A 21,754-nucleotide genomic window follows, 5' to 3' on the forward strand; every position below is an offset into this window, starting at 1 on the left:
CACATTTATTTCTCTCTCCCTGAGTGGGGAAGATTCTGCCTTTCCAGCAATGGGGACGGAGCAAAATCAAATTGATGAACCTCAAATTCCCACCGAAGAACCAGTTTTTGGAGAGGTAACCCTCAGAGGGGAAAAAAAAAAAAAGTCTTCATTATTTAATACACAGAGGAAGGGGTACCGAATGGGCATAGTCAAAGAAAGAACGTTTTTCCGCTTAGTCATTTTCCAAGACGGAGAACGTTCTAGAAAGGCATGGGGTAACCTCAGGAGACAGTGCCAGAGCCTAGTGTGCAGAATTCGACAGTGATAAATGCAGGCGAATTGCATTTACTTGCAGCAAACAAGGATAAACTCCTATCCTTGAACCCCTTCAGTTCAGCCAACTGTCTCTTCGTCTCTCCTACCATTTTGAAGCGTAACAAGGTTCTACTGGGCTGCCAGATGAAAAAGCCTTCTGAAGGTAAAGCCTGGCCAACACCACCAAGGCACCTGATTACTCCCATGTACCACCTACCATGTAGGATCAATTTGAAATGACGATTTAGAAATTTATAACAGATGCTGGATTTGTTTCAACTCTGAAATAATTCTGTATTGTGTGAAATTCAAAATCTCAGCACCACAGAATCATCACCCTTATAATTATCATCAGAAAAAACACTCTAAACAGAAGCAAAAAAGTCAATAACCAGGTCCTCTTCTTGCTTATGGAAAGAGCACTGCCTTTAAAAGAAGGGATATACAAGGCTTAATTCTCCAAGAATGAGTGCCCTTAGATTAATGGTCTTTAATTAGTTTTCCCAAAACATAAATCACCTGTCATGATAATTTAAATAAAACTGAAGCAGTTGCTTTTGCCATGGAATTATTTTGCCTAAATTTCTCTACCTGTCTTATCCAAAGTGAAAAGAACAAAAAACAAAATACTTACCCAGTAACAAAATCCAATTTGAACCACTCCCGCACGCGTGTGTCAGAAGATGGGAAGACAGGGGCCTCATGTGGCAGAAATGTTTGGCTCTGGACTAAGGACACCTCAAGGCATCATTTTAGGCATTTGTGAAGGAGTGTATTTAAAACCTCTTTTCAACACTACAGATCGGAAAGCGGGACGCCACTGAATATTTTCTCATGACTGTCTTGACTGGTGCCCATGCTTCCTCTAAGGAGATGAGGCTTGCCCTGTGGTAGGCTCAGTCTAAGTGATAATGAGCCACATGACAACAGAACACTGTTCTTCGTCTCCGAGAGCATGTCTAAGGAAATGATGGGGTGCACGTGGGATGGTGCCCTGGGGAAGAGGTGTCTGAATCTCATCCTGGAAACCTGAACCCAAACACCAACGTGCCCCAGCTCTGAGGCTGGAGACGTGGCCTTGCAGCAGCTACACGTCGTGAGCTCACAGATGCTCTAAGCTGTGAAAATTCTCGTTGCCAAACATATGATACGTGGAACACTGAGTGGGTAAACGGCCACATTGAGCAGAACTGAGTCTTTCTACATAGAAATGTAAATAGAAATGGCCCTGGGGCTGGGTACCCCATGCAAAAATCTTCAGAGCCTCTCCACATTATCGGCCGGATAATCTAGATGTCCATCCTTAGGGAGCCAGCATGCCTTGGTTAGTTCCTATCCACATGCTCAAATTAATCAAAACAGCAGGGTCTGGGTGGGATCCAGGCTGAAGGTGCCTATACCACTTGAGATTATAAACAAGTTTCGTACACATATTTTATTGTGGAAGCAAGACCTAGGACAGGCTGAAAGCAAGACCCAGGACAGGCTGAAACAGCTTAAATAAAGAATTCTAAGTTTCTTAGATTTGTCCAACTGGCTATAAAAATAGTACAAGTTGATGGCACCTCTATCTGACTTGCCTAAAATGCTCATCTCAGCATTACTTTATCTGATGCGCTTGAAGTAACAGAATATGCATTTGCTAATTGTCTTTTACTCCTGTGCATCTGTCTAAATGAACAAAGCTTCAATTTTGTCATCCTGTCTCTGATGTCTCTTTTGTCTTCGTTCCTTAAAGGGATTCCACTATTTGTCTAGGTGAGACTTCTTACTGGCTTTTCAACACTCCCTCACGTTTGGTTCAGGTCAGGCTGCCTCTGAGTCCGATGAGAAGTCTGTAGTTCACGTCCACACCCCAGGGGCTGACCTGGTCCATCCACCAGGAGCAGCTGTTCCCCTGCTCGTGAGCACAGCTAGAATGGGACCTAGAGATCATCCTGTGCCAACAGCTTGGTTTTCAGATGGGGAGGCTGAGGCTCAGAGAGGGGAAATGACATACTTCCACCAGAGCTGGCTTTAGCCGGAGCAGGTGAGTGCTTGAACTTCAAACTCAACGCTGAGTACTTAAGATGAGGATTGGAGTCATAGGGTCTTCTGGTTCCTGCACTTCTTACAAACATGTCTGTTTATTCTTGCCACGTTATTACTGTATACTCTGTCATTTCAGTGAACAGTGTGCCACCAGCCTGCCCTCGAGTACAGGTCATAAAGGGCAGGGGACAGATTATCTGGTCTGTTGAAGAAAACCATTTGGTTTACTCATTAAATGAGGGACAATCTGTAGCGTTGTGACTCCTTTTAAATAAATGACCTGTGGTTAATTATTATCTCCCAGCTTTTATCCTTTAATCTCCAGGTTTAAATTCTTGGGTAGTAATTGCCTCTAAACCTATGCCTGTAATCACCACTGCAGACAAAAGCAAGTCTTTCTGTGGCAATTTTTTTCAATTCCACTCTTTTTTCACGTTAAACTATGACATCTAATTAGTATAATAATAGTTCCCCCCCTTATTGGGATTATTGCATCTTTAAACATATTCTTCAGGTTGGAGAGCTCAGTTGCACACGCATATTCTAGAAGACTGAATGAAAATACGTTTTGTTACCCCATTTGTTTGTGGCTTCAAATGTTACTCCCACGGCATCTTCTGCAACACAAATGCTAAATTATACATTACGGATCTTCCCAAACACATTAGATAAATTTTTAAACAGACCAGTAGGGATGATCATGTCGCAAACTTAAAATAAACTGAGCAACACGATAGATTCTATAACATCATTTAATATTGATAGCAGCTCAATTTAAATTTTGAAAAAGCAAATACCTTTAATAAATTTGGTGTGAACGATTATACATTTTGATACAACTATTGTACAGGCCTGTGTACATATATAAATCTATAGGTAGAATTATATACATTTCCATATATGCCACATTTATATTTTGTCTACTCACATTTTTCTCTTTAGTAAAACAAAGCAGTTTTACTGTACATAGATGTGCAATGCTACATTAAGTCCTGAGTAATTTAAGGGATCATTAATAAACTACTGTAAATTCTAGTCTTTCAGCCAAAAATCCAGTAGATTCTGTAACAAAAATGTGAAAAAAATAATATTTAAAAATAGGCATTCAGCTATGCGCTTGTTTTTGTGCTCAGCAGAGAAAGCTCAAGAATGCACAGTAGCCATTTACATTTGGGGCAATTCCCTTAAATATTCAAGATTAAACAAACCTCCTATTTGTATGGATTTACAGAAGTTTTAAGTGATGTCACCTACATCCAATTTGTCAAGCATGGAAGATTCCAGTCATGACTGGACCAAAATTCCCTTTTGCAGAATATGAAATTCTGTGTAAACATCAGTGGCTAGGTATTGTACAAAAGTTCTGACTCAAATGAGGGGAAAAAGAAAAAAAAATACAGTGAAATCATTTAAAATGCTTCTCTTGGGATGTAGCTAGCCACATGGAAGGACTATAAAAAATAAGATATATCTTTTGGTGGAAGAGGAAACCAGATGCCAGTCATTGAAGGGAGGTCTGGTGAGCCAGCCACTCACTGGGGAGGTCCTGGGCCCGCCGCACTCAGAGAGCCTGCGACAGCCCAGCCACGTCCATTCTGCCACAGGGGCAGACTCTGCTGGGATGAGAAGGAAGCACTATGGGGAAAAGGCCACATTCAACGGCAATGGGACAGCAACAGCTGCCCGTCGGGGTCCCCATCAGCTAAGCGAAACATCCAGTCCCAGATTCAGGCACTCGGGGGGCCCTGGTGAGGCTGCCCTGCGCCAGGAGGGCCCCTTCGAGGAGAAGGCACTGCATTGGTGGTTCCTCCATACCCCCCTCCGCAGCTCTACCCCGTCCCGTGGCTGCTGTAGTCAAAGACTCCCTTCTTGAAGAACGGCGAGAACTCACAAATGGTGTGTTTGGAAAGGGTCAGCCCCACCTTGTTGATGTGCAGGGGGGACGTCGCGGATTGGAGCATCACGCTGAAAAAGTTCCTGAGGTATTTCTGAGGAAGAGACAAGAGCCAAAACATGGTTAGATGTCGTCGGGTGGAATCAAGGAGAGAAGAAATTCCACACACAACTCGCCACCCACTTGGAGCTGTTGCTGTTATTAGAAACAGCGCAGGGGACTGTGTGTGGCCTCAGCTGTCACCAGACCCGCCCAAGGGAATACAGCCACAGCACCCATGATGCAGGTGACTTTTCTGGGACTCACAGCGACACGGCTTCAGGTCCACCTGCACACAATGCCCAGAGAAATGCCAATGTGGTGCCAGGCATGGGTGGGGGTGGGGGGGGTCTGCATTCCAGCAACAGCGGCACTAGTTAAGATCCTATTTTGTAACAATTCATTTCCCTCCAACTTACTTATTAAATAGAAAGCTGATTAAAAGGAGGCACAGAAAATTAAAAAAAAAAAAAAGGCTAGCCATCTGTATAATGCTAAATGTGCCACCGACTAGCATTTTTAAATGATACCATCCCTGTCTGCTTTGGATCTGTCTTATAAACCAAAGGAGAAAGAAATACTGGGTACAAGAAGGTCAATTCCAAGTATTAATATTTACAAATCATTTTGCAAAACCTATAATCATCAATGAAAAGAAATTCTTCCTGAGGGTAATTGCTCTGAACTCCCCCTGCGCTGCCCCTCCCCCCCTCCCCACTGCACGTGTTTGTTGCAGCTTTCGCTGCCTTCTCTGGCACCCAGCAAGCAAAGCATGTCTGGGACGAGGATCTGAGATGCTGGGGATGGAATGAGACGTGGCTGCTGGCAGGATGTATTAAAGGAAAACAGGACACACAAAAATAGTTAATGTATTTCAGGTCAGGCAAATGTTATTTATAACAGAATGGGCCCGAATGCAGTGGGGTGGGGTGGAGTGGGGTGGGTAAGCCTACATCTCTAGCAGGGTCCCGGCTTGTTTAAAAAACATAAACAATCCTATCACAAGCCTTGAAATTAAACATAATAATTACAGACTTTCAGTAACAAAGAAATTTGTCTGTGGAACACGGCCGAGGCCTTAAAAGGAGGGGTTCCCAATCGGGGGTGATTTGCCCCACAGAAGACATACAGCAGTGTCTGGAAATGTTTTCCACTGATTGCCACTCTGTCCTGTGACGCACAGGACAGCCCCATGCCAGCACGATAGGGAAACCTTGGCCCAGGGCAGTGGAATTCGGCCTCCTCTACGTATTGCTAGCCTGAAATTTACTTCTGAAAGAAGACACTGCTGGAGGAAAATTTGTCTCCTGTTTTCTTAAATGTAATAATGAGGATTATTACTAATTAACATTTGTATAGTAATTTATAGTTTCTAAAAATTTTCTAATTTCTTGCTGATGCACAGTCACTGCACATTCTTCAAACGGACAATCTGATGACAATCTTGACCCATGCATACCCCTGTGAAGCCGTCCCTAAAGCATGAAAACGGAACCTTGCACCATGCCCCCAAATTTCTGAACTCACCTAATTTTATGCTATCATCGTACTCTGCCCAGAATTACCTGCTTCTTTTTTTTTTTTTTTAACCTGTCAAACCCATTTTTGGGTGAGGATCCTGCTGCAGAAGCGAGCAAGGCTACAGATCAGGAGAGGGGACTTAAAAACAAGGGTTTTTAACACAGACTCTTTTTTTGTTCAATATACCTAACTTACTGGCCTCACAGTAATCTCTCAGGAAAGGAGCCTGAAAGAGCAATTAGGCGGAGGCAAGAAGGGGCCCAAACCAATTACTGAAAAATGAAGACCTTACACCAGGACTTATTTGCATCAGAGGCAAAAGGGAACCGGACTTCAACTTTCCTGGGGGAAGGGAAGCTGAGGAGAGCAAATTTACAGGGAGCTGTGGTCCATCCAATATGGATACAAGTGCACGTGGGAGACCACACCCTGCCAGCCAATGCTTGCAATTGTAAGTGCAAAATGTAAGTGCATGTTGGCAGGTCGAGAATGAGGCATTTGGAACAAGGATGACAAGGAGCTTGGGTGCCTGGAGCTTAGGGTCGCAACTCTTTCATAGTCTAAAGCACACCCAGAGCCAGGTAGCCGTCCCCTCCGGAGTTCCTGAGCGGCCCCCCTGCTGCAGGGGTCCCACATTTAATGCTCACCACCAACTTGCCTTCAAGATGAATTCCAACAGAACGGAAGGTACTCACATCTGGAAACGGCTGTTGTACCAACATTTGCCATTAATTCACAAGGAGGGGGTGGGGGACTTTAAATTAAAGGGCCAGTAGAGCCCAAAGGGTAGGTACAGTGAAAAGTGAAAGTTAAAATGTAAATGGAAGAAAAAGAGAAAGTACTGGAGAGCCCTTCACTGCCAGGACACCACAACCAGGAGAACTGAAAACTAGGTGTAGGTAGTGCCTTTTTCTTTAAATGAACTCACTAGCATGTCTCCATGGAAACTCAAGAGAGAAGGATCTCATTCAGTGAATTGCAAACATTGCAGTAGAGTTTTTACATTGCAAAACTCTGCTTGGCAGGATGGGGTGGCCTGGGCTCCCTTTACATAGAACGCTTCCTTGGTCAAAGAAATGCTTTGATTGGGAGTGTTTTCACAGTGAGCTTCAGGCGCTCTGAAGTATTCGACTGAGGCATGGGAGGCTTGGTGCCATAGGCTGACAGCAGGCTGGCCAAACTTCTGGCAAATGACAAAACCCAAGGACTAGGCGTAGGGTTGGGCACAGAAGACAGAACTAAACTTCCAGAAGTTCTTGAGGTCACAGGCAGCAGCAGATCCCTCTTCTTTGGAACCCCCACCATACCTTACACACTGTTAAGCTTGGGAAAAATGCTTGGAAGGAACCCTGATGACTGAAACTGAGTAGTTAACCTTTAAAAATTGAAGTGCACGCAGAGAAAACAGCACATGTGCACAACCTGATGAAGTTTCAAAAAGTGGACATCCCTGTGTGATCAGCACCAAGATTAAAACAAGACAACGCTGCTAGTACCTAGGAGCAGCCCTCCTCATTCTCCCTCACAATCCTTTCCCCAAGGACAAGGCTATCCTGACTTCTCCCATCATCCATTAGTTCTGCCAGTTTTTGAACCTCACATTCATGGAATCACACAGACACTGTCTTTCGTGTCTGGCCTCCTGGGCTTTAACACGATGTATGTGACTCACACACCCTGCTGGGTAGAGCTGCAGTGTGTCCATTATCATGGCTATATAGTATTCCACACGTGAACAAGCCCTCTGACTGCCTTTCCCAGGGAGGCAGGCAGCGGTGACTGGTTTGCTTCTTCCCTCTGAGCTCTTCTTCAGGGATTAAATGTGCCTCCACACAATGGTGTCTGGTGAATCGAGTTTACAGCTTTCTCTCCTGTAAAGCAGTTCCCCTACAGGATTTTAGGCTCAGACCAAGATCTGCAAATGAACTAGAACTCTATTATATCTATTTAATAGGTATATATTATAATTATATGTAAAATATACATTTAAAGACACACATATTCCCTACATTTGTAATTTTTGTTGCTTGTGCTCACAATGTTTTCTACAGCATCTGTGGCTGAGGGGAGAAAATTAAAGTTCTTCCTGTCAAAGTGATCCCCTTTTTATTGTCTAGCCCTCCCCAGTATGTGAAAAATAAATCCAGAAAAGCCAAGCTGCATTCCCAGGGCATTTCACTTTATAAAAAAGTATTACAAAAGTTGAAGGACATTAGGAGTTTAAGTGGCTTTCAGGGTCAGAAGGGCAAAGAAGGAGAAGGATTTGTGAAATCCAATATCCAATTTCTGTTTCTTTCACGTGGCATTTTCTCCATTAAAAAAGAAAAGAAAAGAAACAAAAGCCAGGCATATTTAAATCTCTGTGGCTGTCAGGGACCCCAGAAGGCCGGCAAGCCTTGCCCACCCTGGTGTTGGGTGTCTCACCCAAGTCCTGGCTTCATTAAACGCTCAGATCGGGGCCACTGCGAACGGGCAGCTGCAGCCCCCGCGGCTGTGCACCATTTCAGCCCTGCCTCGCCCAGGGTAGTTAGAAGATGAAAGTCAGATTAAACTAAATCCTTTTTCAATAAGATTGCAAACCCATGGTACAGAGCGAGAAGGGATCTGGGAGGGGGTCTGAGTATGAGTGAAGGTGGGAAAGGGAGGGGACCACACAGAGATGGAGGCGCTGGCTAGGGGAGGGCAAGAGAGGAAGGGTTGTGACAGAGGGAGAACAGAAGACACAGAGGAGAGAAGGAAATAGCACAGCAACATTGGAGACCCAGCTCGGGGAGTTATTTATCCATTTGGCATTTAAAAAAAAAAAGGATTTAAGAATAATAAGAAGTAGATGAGACATTTATCTATGTAATTTACTTTTTGCTACTTGGACCAGCACTAAAGTATAAGATGTTTTCTTATCAATACTTTCAGGAAATCAGGTTTAGATGGCTGATCTCGAACGCATATTTCAGTACCGAAGCAGAGAACCTTGATTCCAGAAAGTGCCTTTCTTCTATAGTCTGTGGGTGTACCTTACTGTTTTTTAAGGTCTATGCAGGGGGCAGTAAGCAGGGGGTAGAAGTAACCAGGAAAGACGGGACTGCATGGGTTTGTTCCAAAACATTAAACAGGCAGGTGCTTTACCCCCAAACAAGACAAAATCCTGTAGGGGACTAGGAGCTTTTCAAGAGGCGGCCAAAAGACCCCAGGATGAATGAAGGGCATATAGCTTGCAAAGACACCTGCACTAGGCTCCTGACCTCTTCTTTCCACAGCGGTCCGATCATACCTGCCAAGACCCCTCCACACATTTCCTGAGGATTGTCTCCCACATGCACACAACAGGCTGACCAGCTGCCATCTTGTTACTCTTAAAGAGAGACCACTTACCAAGGGCCTGCAGTGTTCTAGGCATAGTGAGAACTTTCCATGGTATATCTCATTTAATGACTGCAACAACTTTATGAAGTAGGGACCATGACTATCCCCATCTTCTAGATGTAGAAACTGAGGACCAGGAGGCTTAAGTAATGCTCTGAAGGACACACACTCACATCCTCCAGCCCCAAAGGCTGGGTCTCAATCACTAGCCTGCTCTCAAGCAGCTACCATCCCCCTATTTGCTTGTTGGGCCCCCTGTCTCCTGAGCACTGCCATCTCTCACTGGGCAAGGCCATCCATCTACCCTGAGCCAGATACACTGCTTCTCCCAGGCCTGAGGCTGCTCTCACAGAGACAGAGGGGTCTCTGGGTTCTCGAGAGTTAATGTTCCATACAAACACGGGGATGGGAAAAACACCTCTTGCTGTGAAGTTGGAACTCATATGTGTTCCATGTGCAGTCTGTGCCCATGCTTCCATAACTTTCTCAGAGTCTTGGTGGGCACTGGGCCATTTTCTTTTTTTTTTTTAACTGCCCTGTTTCCTTTTTCCTTCCCAAATAGCACTCAGATTCCATTCTGAAAAACTCTCTCTCCCTTCTTTGGGGATTGGTTATCCATCTGACTTAGGGCAGAGGACTGGTGAACTTTTCCCATTCATCTTCTGGGATGAGCACCCCCATAACGAAGGAGCTAATGAAGATGCCACTTGGATTCTGCTGGAATTGATCTCTTCCAGATTGCACAGCCACTGCCAGAGGGCATTTTCAAGAGTGTAAGAAGCTCAGGGAACTCTCAGAGAGCCAGCTAAAGGAGAGGCTTTGGTCTTACCACGCCCAAGCCCAGGAGTGGATGCAACCACTTGTTGGCAATGGGCCACTGCAATTTTCTACTATTGGCAAACAAGTTAACTAACAATGACCCCTGACACACTGGCAGGCAGGTTGTAGGACCAGTCTGGTCAGAGGAAACCTTCCATCTGTCCACACCCAAGCTCCTAGGGGGCTGGACTGTGTCAGATCAAGATCTGCTCAGGGCACCCCACTCTTAGGAAAAGGTCCATCTACGGAGGCTCTAGTGAATAACATTTCAGATGGGTCAGTGCATTCTCGGGGTACATCCCCAGCCAAGCGTTAACCTGGAAAGTTCTTGCCCCAAACCCTGATATACACACAGCCAATTTTCAAAATTCCAATGCCATTTCAAGACACCTAAACATTATTAATCTTTTGAACCAAAACACAGGCTAATATGGTCTATTGGCTGTGTTAATGAGTTCTGAAAGGTGAAACACACTCCCTACAGCAGTACAGGGCAATTCAGCAAGAATTTAGTCAATTATTTTAAAGCTTTAGCCGGGTACCTCAATCAATACACTGCATCAGGAAGAAAAAATTGAAAATATAATGTGCTGCTACATGCTATTTTCATTTTTATTTCATTCTTGATGAAGGTCATTCTGTTAACATGATTCATGTGTGACCTACAATACAATTTCAGTCCCCGCTCTAGCTGAAAGGAAAGTACTTAAATTACTAGAAGAACCTAACTAAAATTTGGCCTTCAGACAGCCTCTGCTGGGCTGTTCAAGTCTGGAGTTTCTGGATGAAATGCTGGTTTGGTCATCGGGACTGGCCACGTGGTGTACAGTCCATCCAGGCAAAAACCTGGGAGATGAGCAGGAAGTTAAACAGTGCGGACCCTGCCATCTTGCAGCCATTTCCTTTCAGGTCTGGGGTCTACAAAGGAAGGAAGATGGAGTGGCATCCACACTTGGCAAATAGTGTGAACTAGGGGGCCAGGCCGGCACGTGCAGGGCTGTGTGGGGAACAGCAGGACCTGAAGGGGAACGCAGAGGACCCCAAACCTGGATTTGGGTCTACAGGCACTTTGTACAAAGCACTTCCCAGTTCATGAGCTCATGGGACCCCTAGGGCACGGTGAGGAAGAAGAGGACAAGGTATGCATACCCTGTTTACAGAGACCCCCAGAGGCAGTGACTTAGCCCATGTCAACAGACCACAGAGGCTGACAAAGGACAGACTCTTCAAATTCAGGAGAAAGTGAGATGGTCTAATGTAATTCACAAGGTACAATCCTGCGAGGCCTGAAACGTAGTGAGTAAAGGTAAACACAGCCCTTCTCTTTTGAGCCCATGCTCACAGAGGCTCTCAGAATTTCCGTGTGTGTGTGTGTGTGTGTGTGTGTGTGTGTGTAAATACATGGGAATGAGAGTAGGGTCTCAGAAGCATTCAAAAGATCCTACCTTCTTATTTTTTTTGGCTCCCTTCCTTCTACTTTAATTATCATGGGGATAAAGTCCTGACTATTTTAGGTTGCTAAAAAGCTTATTTACTGGGGCTTATAATCTATTATTATAAACTCTAGAATAGTCTATATTCTAGAACCTAAGACTCTGTTATACAGGCTTACATGTGAGCCTATATAACAGAGTCATACAGGCTCATGACTGTAACTGCATCCTGTCACATACATGGCTGTGTACTGCCCAGCTGTGTCACTCCTGATGTCCCCAGCCATCTCACTGCTGTCGACCCACTTCATGTCACAAAATTTTAACATACATCCATAATTTAATTTCAAGTTATTGAAATTATTAAAATGTGCTTTAAAAATGTAGCAGGGCCTTATCCACCTTTCCACTGTGACATATTAACAAGGAAGACAGTTTGCTGGAATTCCTCATTTCCAGAAGCCATTAGCCATGATGGCAGCTTAAAGACAACGATCAGTCTGCTAAGACTTAGAGGTTTCATTTACCTTGCAGCACTTGGAATATTCATCCTCGACTGATGGGCTCTGAAGACAGATCAAGCCAGGATGGAGACACGCTGGGATATTTCCAGATCCGAGTGAGGTCTGGCTACCACTGGCCATGTGTCATGAATCAACCCAGTGGGGTCAATATCCAATCACTCAAGGTTTTCCAGTTTCAAACTCATAAATTCTAGTTGACGCCTCTCTCTCTGGCTATTTAGAGGTCCTAAAATTTGTCTCCACTGCATCAAAAATACCGGGTTCCTTTCCCGACCTGCCCCTAAATGTCCTCCACACTCTGATGAAATTAGGACAGTTTGATTCAAGCAACTCATCCATCCATTGCAGTTACCACACACCTGCTCTACAAGGAGCAGTGGGCCAGGCACTGGGTGTCCAATGTTGATTAGAACCGACACAGAGCCTGGGCTTCCCTGTATCATGTCTTCACTGTTCAGAATCATTCATCTAAATCCTACTTGTCTTCTGAGCACTGGACAAGGTTTGTTCTTTTTTGGCTCTTCTCTCTCTTGATACTTCATTCATGCACCCAACAAATATTTGTTGAGAGCTTTCTACACGCCAGTGCTGCTGAGGATTCAGTAGTAAGATCAGTTCCTGCCCTGAGTAATGTGTAGGCATTCCAGGGAGTTGGATAGGTAAAGCACTGATTAAAATAAGGCTACATTCTCTGAACAGAAATGAGAGCACACAGAAAAGGCATCCAGCCTAGTTCTGGGAACTGGGGACATTTATGCCAAGAGCTGAGGGATGAGTAAGAATCAGACTGGAGAAAATATTGGCGGAAGTTACTTGAAGGAAGCCTATTCCAGGCAGTGGGGAGAGCACGTGCAAAGCATCATGGTGAGGGTGCACAGCTTGGAGTGTCCCCAAGAGTCCACATGACCATACTGTGTGCACATGATGTGGGGCCCATTTAGCATCGGGGACATACTTCTGGAATGTTCTGCTCACCAGACTGGCTCTCTACTGACTCTCACGCTGGGGGTCCTGCACTGTGCTCTGGCGGTGTCTCTTCTCTCTGATTCCTGGATCCTGTCAGGCCTTCTGGGTGGAGCCTGAGCCTTATTTTCAACAAGGGAACAAGGTGGAGGCAAAGCTGTCACCTGGCAGGCTCTGGAGCCCCAGGTAGGCCTAGTCCTTAGTGGCGCCATGATCAGAATGAAGTCATGGAAGTTACCTGACCTGATACCTGACACTAGGAAAGGATGAACCACTTGGAGGAGCCCTGCCCAAATTCCAGAACCATAGCATTCAGAAGCAATAAAATGGCAGTTGCTTTAAGGAAGTTAAGTTTTGGGTTAGTTTATTACATGTGATAGATAACCAACTTTTGTGTGTGTGGGAAGAAGGCAGAGATGAGGGAGTCCATGAAATTAGTCAAAGCAGAAAAGTCTCTTTGGCTTTTATTTATAATTTATGACTAGCCATAAATCACAGTCCTATTCTACTTCATGCTAACCTCTTCCAACCTCTTCAGTATTTCTAATGAATAATTCTGTCTTAGCAGGTACTTCTTTTTATCCATCCTAGGTTTTAAAGTAAATACTTGAAATAAGTAGTCATCATTTGAAATATGGCATTTATTTCTTGATTTTATAGAGAATTCTGAGAGCTCCCAGTTAAAATTCATCAGGGTGAAAATGTTAGTCTGTGATTACAGAATCGGAACTATTCATTACAGCTATTCAGAGAATCTTCTTTATGAGCTTAATGACATAAGCATATTGTATTGAATTATTATGGTACTGCATCAATTGGACTCATAAATTTAATATACTCAGTCTGGCTCACATATTCTAATAAAATCCAGCGAGCTTTAAAAATTTTATAAGGAATGTGCACTTAAAGTCACGTGATATTCAATTTTTACAGGTTGGCATCCCTGCTTGGGGTACTGAGCATAGCTCTAGGGTTTGTGACCTACCGGCCCGGTAGACCAGCAAGCTGAGTGGGCGGCCCCACAGAAAGGCCACATAGAAAGCCCCAAATCTGCTCAGACTGTGAAGCTGGGTGAGCTCTTCTCCAAAACCCAAGTCAATAACAGGCCCCTTTCTTGGGTTCACGGAGGGGAAAGAGCTGAGGCTGCACCTTGAGTTGCAAGCAAGGGCACGTCAGCTGTAAGGCAGCAGGCCAACTGCTTGCAGAAAGTCTGACAGGTCCCATTCTCGACCTTACTCAGCGGAAGCAAAATATGGGAGGATGGACTGTGGGAGAAATGTAGTTTCCAGTGCTCATCCTGGTTCTTTGACTTTTGTTCACTGGATCTGGGTTAAGAGACTGGTAACAGCGCCACACGGAGGCACAGCAACTCAACTGTCCCAGCATCCGGTCGGGGAGGGTGGGAGAGCAGCCCCGGGGCTGAGCTGGCCGTGTGGACCACATGACCACTGGAGTCCAACCCTCGCATTGCGAGGCACATCCCGGGACACCCAGTCATGTAGCAGCCACCACGCTGGGCGCGGGACACTGCAGTACTGGAGTCTGGATTAAGTCCCTGAACTCCTCTGCACCTCGGTTTCTTCATCTGATTATACACACTTTTCAATCAGGAGATGAAATGAGCTGTGTCTGTGAGGTGCGTGGGGCAAGGCCCAATTCACACCATGCATTTATTAAGTGGGTAACATTATTATCTACACAGTTTTGTCCTCAGGAGTTAACAAGCAAATATATTCATTTTCTCCCCTTTTAGGTGTTTAGAGACACGTGGGCTTAAAATGTGGAAGTATTTAATGCTTTAATGTTTTCCCCTTCAAAGGAAAGTAGAAGACAGCAAGTCTGGAATGGCTTTTTTTCCAAAGTCGCCTCATATCGGATACTGGCAGACCCTTCATTTCAAAAACTGCTTTAAAGTAAGGAAGAGTTAATGGGTTTTTCAAAATGGGGAATCGTAATTGTAAGTTTAAAATTCTAGGCTACACCAGGTAAATTAATGATGCCCCCAAAGCTCATTTTAAGATACATTTTGGACACTGAGATTCTGGAAAATGCCATCGGAGGGAAAAAAAGAACGATTCTTTGTTTCTCAGCTCCTGATTCCTTCTTGTACTGTATAAACCTTCAAAGAGGTTCCTGACATTCTGAGACAGAATGACTGCTCCAAATGACCAATCTGACTGACAGACTTTCAAATGAGAAAGAATCTTGCTGTATGGTACCCGTCTTGGCTATAATGTACTTAAACTCCAATTCAAAGAATCGTTAAGAATTAATTTCTGGTCTCCCATAGTCTCCCCCTGAGTAGGAGCCAAGCACTTGGATGCAGGGTGATGCTTCAGGAACCCTGAATGACTACCTCACTCCTTTCTACTGTCTGTGCCTGTGGTTGAGCAGAACCATCCTCCCCTTTAATGTCTGACCTGAGGTCACTTACGTATTGATGGCAGGTTTTCTCAGGCTGGCCTTGGACTGGACCATCACTGAATACCAATGCATCCCTGAATTCCAGGGCAAGAGGGTCAGGTCTTGAGCCTAGGAGGGAAGACCCACTGCCCCTTTATTGTTCTCTGGACTAGGGGTTCCTGATGATCCCTGTGGGACTATTTGCCTTGCAGATTATCCTCTTGCCCTGGGAGTTATTCCTCAGAGTCCACGAGTTGCCCTACGTCCCAGGAGGGAGCCATGGTCATGCCCCAGGTGTGATGAGGCCTGTGGCCCTGAGTGGTGGGTCTGTGACCCCACCCCACAGAGAGGATTAGCTGGGGATTTGGATTATCCGCACCAATGATCCCCTTCACTGGGGACAATGATGGAGGCTTGACTATGTTGGGGAAAGGAGGAGGCAGGGAGAAAAGCATGACCAAAATTTCTCTAATAGAACTTCGAGAAAGCCTAATTCTTAAGAAGGATGTGTTATTGTGGATTTTTAAAAATTCCTTTACCAACCAGGTATCATCCACACAATGAAGCACCTAAGTTAAAAAATATTTACACTGAAAATATGTACGTCCTGCAGAGTGCTTTCCTCTGGAAAGACACTCTCCATTAAGTGCTCGATACAATGAATATTAGGTAACGTTATTAAGTCCTGATGAACAATGAGAAGCCTGGGTTTCTTCTCCTTAGGACCTTCCCTTGCAGCAAAATTTCACAGATTTATATAGTATCTTCTCTCTGGAACAAGAGAAGTTTACTAAATCACTGGAGAGAAGAAGTCTATCAAATCTTAATTCGTGCTCCAAAGCCAAACTTGAGAAACTCTTCAAACTGTCTTGGCACCCCTTCAAACGTGAGAAGTTGCTGCAGAAGAGAAGTTGGGAATGTTGTCGGTTTGGCCGTGGATTAAGCAGGGTGTCCTTGTGCACTCGTGTCTGGCTCTGTTAACTACCAAATGAACCTGAACCCATGTAAGCACCACTCTGAGTCAACACCTTGAGCGCCCAAGGTTGTTCTCAGCTGGGAGGCTCTGAAAGCATTGTGGAACAAGTTCAGGAGGACTGGCAAAACGTGGAAGAAGATCTCACAGATCAAAGGGAAATCGCTCCAGCTGGGGGATAGCTTTCGTGCAGAAAGCTATGAGACCATTTAATCTAAGACATCATGGGCTCATTTGGACTAATGTGACATCCAGTTTCTGCCACGAGGAAACTGCCTTGCAAAGTAAGAAATGTCAGTTTGTACTGACTGAGCTAGTACTTGGTTATGCCCAGATTCTTTCCAATCAGAAACTGCAAAAAAGGCATTTTTGGAAACTGGAAGAGAAGCACTATAAATGGAAAAGAAAAGGTGAATCAGCAGCAACAGATACGAAAAAGCATGATATCCCAGCCTACAAAGATGGTTAGAGCAGACGGTCTTCTTGCTCATAGCACTTATCCACAGAGCTCTGAAATAAAAAATCTGCAATCCGCTGGGGCTTTGTTTCTAGTCAGCTACAAAATCCATCAAGAAAAAGGTGACAGCATCATTGACTGCCATTTTCAACTGTGATTAACAATTACTTTCCTGATTTTAGTATTAGTTTCTCGATTTTACTTATAAATAATATGAAACAGGTGATCTCAGGAAACAAATTGGACAAAGTCCTCAGGTTTTTTTTTTTTTTTTTGGTTGCCTGGAATGAATATATGTAAATGTAACCACATTGCTGTGAATTCCTGGGAACAGAAATAAGTCTGTCTAAAAATGGATGGGAGCTTTCGACAGGCAAACAATGAAGACAAAAAGTTGTGTGGAATTGGAACAAACTGATGTTTTTACCCATTTCTTTCTCCCAAATATTGTTTCAAAGGGCTGCAACATATGCTGATTCATTACTGCTATGAAATATAAGTGACATACGGGAAAAAAAAGGGGGGGGGACCGTTAAAGGAAAAAAGTAACTACCTGAATTCTAAAACAAAAATGCAGTTTTCAAAAGCAATGAAAGGACAGTGCAGAGGTTCACTGGCAAAGGCCACAGTGCACACATTGAGGAAAAGCAAAATTTACAGGGCACCTGGGTGGCTCAGTCGGTTAAGCATACAACTCTTGATTTTGGCTTAGATCATGATCTCAGGGTTGTGAGATCAAGTCCTGTGTTGGACTCTGCACTGGACATGGGTAGAGCCTGCATAAGATTCCCCCTCTCCCTGTGCCCCTCCCTCCATCTCCCTCTCTCTCAAAAAAGGCACAACTTACTTGGAAAACAAATATCAATAAATGGAGCTAAGGGAATCAAAGCATCTTTGAGAAAGTCTAATTCAAATTTATAAAAGAGAAAGGATGATTCCCAAATGCTGATATAAGCAGTGAGCAGAGGACTACTAGAGACTGTGGACAGAGAAAGTGGTTCTTAAGATACACAGATGCACAGGAAGAATTTTGCATATGTCTTTCGGGCTGTTGCAACAAACAGAATGTATGAAGACGAATCGTACAGAAGTCCATGGAAATAAATATAACCAATGAGTGCCGGAAGTAAGAGACTAGGCCCTAAGGTTTGTAACAGCACTAAGAGATGCAAAAGCAACAAGCATGGTGTTAAAACAAGGGAAGGAAGAATGTGGTGGATCACACTGCCCAGTGCTTCTCAAACACTTTGCAGAGAAGGACCAACTGAAGGGGGCAGGGGAGGAGAGAGAGACAGAAAGAAATGGAAAACAGAGGAGACAGGAAAATTCAAGGAGGACCCAGCCAGGGGGTTCAACACAAACAAATAGGATTCCAGAAAGAAACAACAGGAAAAAACCCTACAGAGGGAAATCATCACGAAAACCACCTAGAAATGAAGGACACGAGACAGAGAATGCACGTGGAGTGTCCTGCAGAACTGAGGGGCTGCTCACCAAAGTGGAACCATGAACACTCAGAACCCTGGGGACAGAGGAAGGCCCCACCATAGAAGACAATGAAGCAATCCCTTTGAAATTCTGAAAGAACATGGTTTCCACTAACATATACATTCAGCCAGTATGTGGGTGAAGAAGGACATGTTCAGACATGTCTTTAGAAATTTACCTCTTCTATTCGCTCTCAGGAAGCTACTAGAGACGTGCTCCATCACAATCACAATCAGGGAGTCAGGCAAGAAAGGAAAACACGGGGCACAGGAAGCAGGGGAAACAATTCAAGAAACAGCAAAGGATGACAGAGATGCAAGATCAGAGTACCTGTAGCTCAGTCTGGCTAGAAGAGGCAAGAAGTTTCCAGAAGAGAGTTCGTCAAGGAGTCGGTGATCATGAAACACCCGATGGTCTCAGTATTTCCACACATTGAAACAAAAATTAGAAAGAAACAACCTGCAAATGCAATTTTAGTCTGTAGGAAAATACCAAAATGTAATCATGAGGGTTCTACTGGGGAAAGGGGAATGGAGGGTACGCCTGGAAGGCAGAGGACTGCTTTCCAGAAAAGCCTAGTAGAACTATTTGAGTATATCCATAACTGACACTGATTAAAAAAAAAAAAAAAAAGTTTTAAAATCTTTTTCTCTCCTTTAGAAAATTGGTCAGAAGGGATACATGTCCAAGCAGAAGAGGAATTCCCTCTGGGCAGTGCCTCTGTTTCATATCCCTCGAAAGCAGAGATGGAGGGAGATTATTTTCGGATGATCTTGGTGGCAGAGGTAAAGGGGCGGGAAAGCAAGAGTGGAGGAAGGAGCTAAGTACAGGGCTGTCCATACTCAGGTTCCTATCCAGGGCAGCACTCCGGCTCTGCCTGGGACCCTCTGAGAAACATGCAGAATGTGCTTCTCATTTACCCATACTTCTGTCTCTCACTTTGGGAGGCTCCTGCAGGCCCCACACCTCCATCCACACTCTGGGCTGCAGCCTGAGGGAGAAACAGGGAGAGAGCCCAAGGCGCTGCAGCACTCGGTGGGGCTGTTCTCCACGGCCGTGGCCAGAATCACCCGAGAGTCAAGGGGAACACGGAATGGCTGTGGGATGGGACTGGAGCTGGCAGTGATTAAGGGGATCCCAGCTTTAGCCGTGAAGAGGGAGGTCTTCACTCAGTGGTGCCTGCTGACCACCCTGGGAAGCCAGGGTATGGGGGGAGGGGAAGGGTAGTCTTTGCTCTTGGCTCCAGCTGCTTTGTTCCCTCCATAGCATTCTTACTTAGTCTTTAGCCTTTGTGGTTCTCTGATGAGGACTTCCTGATTCACGGCAAGCTTACTCATTATTTTCCCAAGAATAAACAAGCATTTTTAACAGATTTAATATCCAAGTTTTACTGCCACCTTAGGCTATAACACAGAGGTGACTGTGGCTCAAGCACAGGCCTGAGTGAGTTCATGGTCAAAATGATTCCAGAGCATTCAGAAGATAAAGAGCTACCTACGAGCCCCCACCCCACCTCTTAGCCAACATCCACGGGGCTGGGCTATGGCAGCTCCACAGGAATGAGCCAGAACGGCTGCCGGCACTAAGGGAATGGGGCTGTGCTGCCATCATTTCCAGAAACTCCTGTGTTTTAGGTTTTCACGACAAGAACGGATTTTTCTTTTATTCTATTACAATACTCCTATATATCTATATCCAGCATTGAATTATATCTATAATTGACATCTCTATATACATCTAGAGCCTAAGTCTATATTTTACCTATATAACTATATTTATAACTATACCTCTATTTGTATAATATAATCTATAATTAAATCTGTGTAACTTATCATATATCATGGTTTACATTATTTTATAATAATACTTCATTGTACGATAAATTTCCTCCTCCAATGAGTCTTAACAAGATGGCGACCGCATTTTAAACAACACAGTCAGGAGGTGCGAAATGACGATGTGGTCACATGACAGTGCAGAAAGGGACTAAGAACCTCACAGTGGAGCCATTGTTTTATTTACATCAAGGATGATGTACACACTGGGGTAAAAGAAAAATAGCCCTGGGCAGACACGAGCAAGCGTAACTGACAAAACAGGGGTACTAGCAATACAAACATGTTACTATTGTATACGTGATTCAAAATCATCATTAGGGGTGCCTGGGTGGCTCAGTGGGTTAAAGCCTCTGCCTTCGGCTCAGGTCATGATCTCAGGGTCCTGGGATCGAGTTCCACATCAGTCTCTCTGCTCAGCAGGGAGCCTGCTTCCCCCCTCTCTCTGCCTGACTCTCTGCCGATTTGTGATCTCTCTGTCAAATAAATAAATAAAATCTTTAAAAAAAAACCATCATTAATTCCAAAACAATTTTTTAAATATTTTATTTATTTATTTGAGAGAGAGAGCATGAATGGGATGGGAGGGGCAGGTGAAGAGGGAGAAGCAGGCTCCCTGCTGAGCAGGGAGCCCAGGACCCTGCAATCATGACTGACCTGAGCCAAAGGTAGGCGCTTAACCAACTAAGCCACTCAGGCGCTGTCCCCCCAAAACAATTTTAATAACATGGGCATCATCAGAAGGTAGTCAATGTCTTCTTGACCATCAAGGGCTATCTCTCAGGTATGGCTACTTTTTTTTTTTTTAAAGATTTTATTTATTTATTTAACAGAGATCACAAATAGACAGAGAGTCAGGTGGGGGGGTTGGTGAGGAGAGAGTCTGATGCTCGATCCCAGGACCCTGAGATCATGACCTGAGCCAAAGGCAGAGGCTTAGCCCACTGAGCCAACCAGGTGCCCCAGGTATGCTACTCTTTACCATATTTTTAGCTATATTTCTATCTGACACTTCCCCCTGGGGCCTGGGAGCTAATTAAGTGCTCCAGCTTAAAAGACCTTTCCTTCTCCCCAGTGTTGTGCCACAGCATGAATGTGAGCTGTAAGGGGTGGCAGATGAGAAAATATTAAAATGGTATTTAATTAAGTAGAGTAAACAGTAAGGTCAATAGCATCTTGAAGCTGACATCTGTCTCTGAACAAGCAGGCAAGCTAGCTCCAGGTATGGGCGACAGAGAAGGGAGCTTATGCTGCAGGCTCCTGTAGTCCGTGCCAATTGTAATATCTACTTGTGTTTCAGAGGCAATGAGACATTTAATAAAAGAAAACAAATAGCGATGCCTCGCTGTATCTAGGAAGAGAGTAGGAACAGCCCTCCAGCTGTTTAGCACTGCAATGTTCAGGCTTCATTTCATTTTGCTTTTAAAAGTAACCAGGGAAATGAAAAATGTTCTATACGGAACTCCATGAAGAGAGTGTGCATAGCTCCTAAGCCTACCATCTTGAGCTGTGCTGTGTTACTTTCATCTGATGCCATTTCAATAAATGGGAAAGAGTTGGAGAATCTCTGTTAGGTATTTGTCAAGCCCCAAACCCCTTGTAAATGAGCAAGGGACATGGAGAGATGACAGGCATTACTGATTTACTGCTGGGATGGTACATGAGTTGGGACTGTAGTTGGGATTGATGTTAGAATATCAGAAGTCCAACAAAT

The 21,754-nt window shown here is 44.5% G+C and overlaps 1 protein-coding gene across 2 annotated transcripts in view; it reads right to left on the reverse strand.

Annotated features, from left to right (window-relative positions):
* Positions 1-3,063: 3,063 nt before the first annotated feature.
* The window catches only part of KIF16B (kinesin family member 16B), a 283,672-nt gene continuing 264,981 nt past the window's right edge, over positions 3,064-21,754 (reverse strand). For both annotated transcript variants that reach the window (XM_080813104.1, XM_080813105.1), the window contains one exon: positions 3,064-4,316. In XM_080813104.1, the coding sequence (XP_080669230.1) occupies positions 4,158-4,316 (159 nt within the window). In that variant the 3' untranslated portion in view covers positions 3,064-4,157. The remainder of the gene's footprint in view (positions 4,317-21,754) is intronic.

The sequence above is a fragment of the Martes martes genome (assembly GCF_963455335.1).
Source record: "Martes martes genome assembly, chromosome: 9".
Lineage (NCBI taxonomy): Eukaryota > Metazoa > Chordata > Mammalia > Carnivora > Mustelidae > Martes > Martes martes.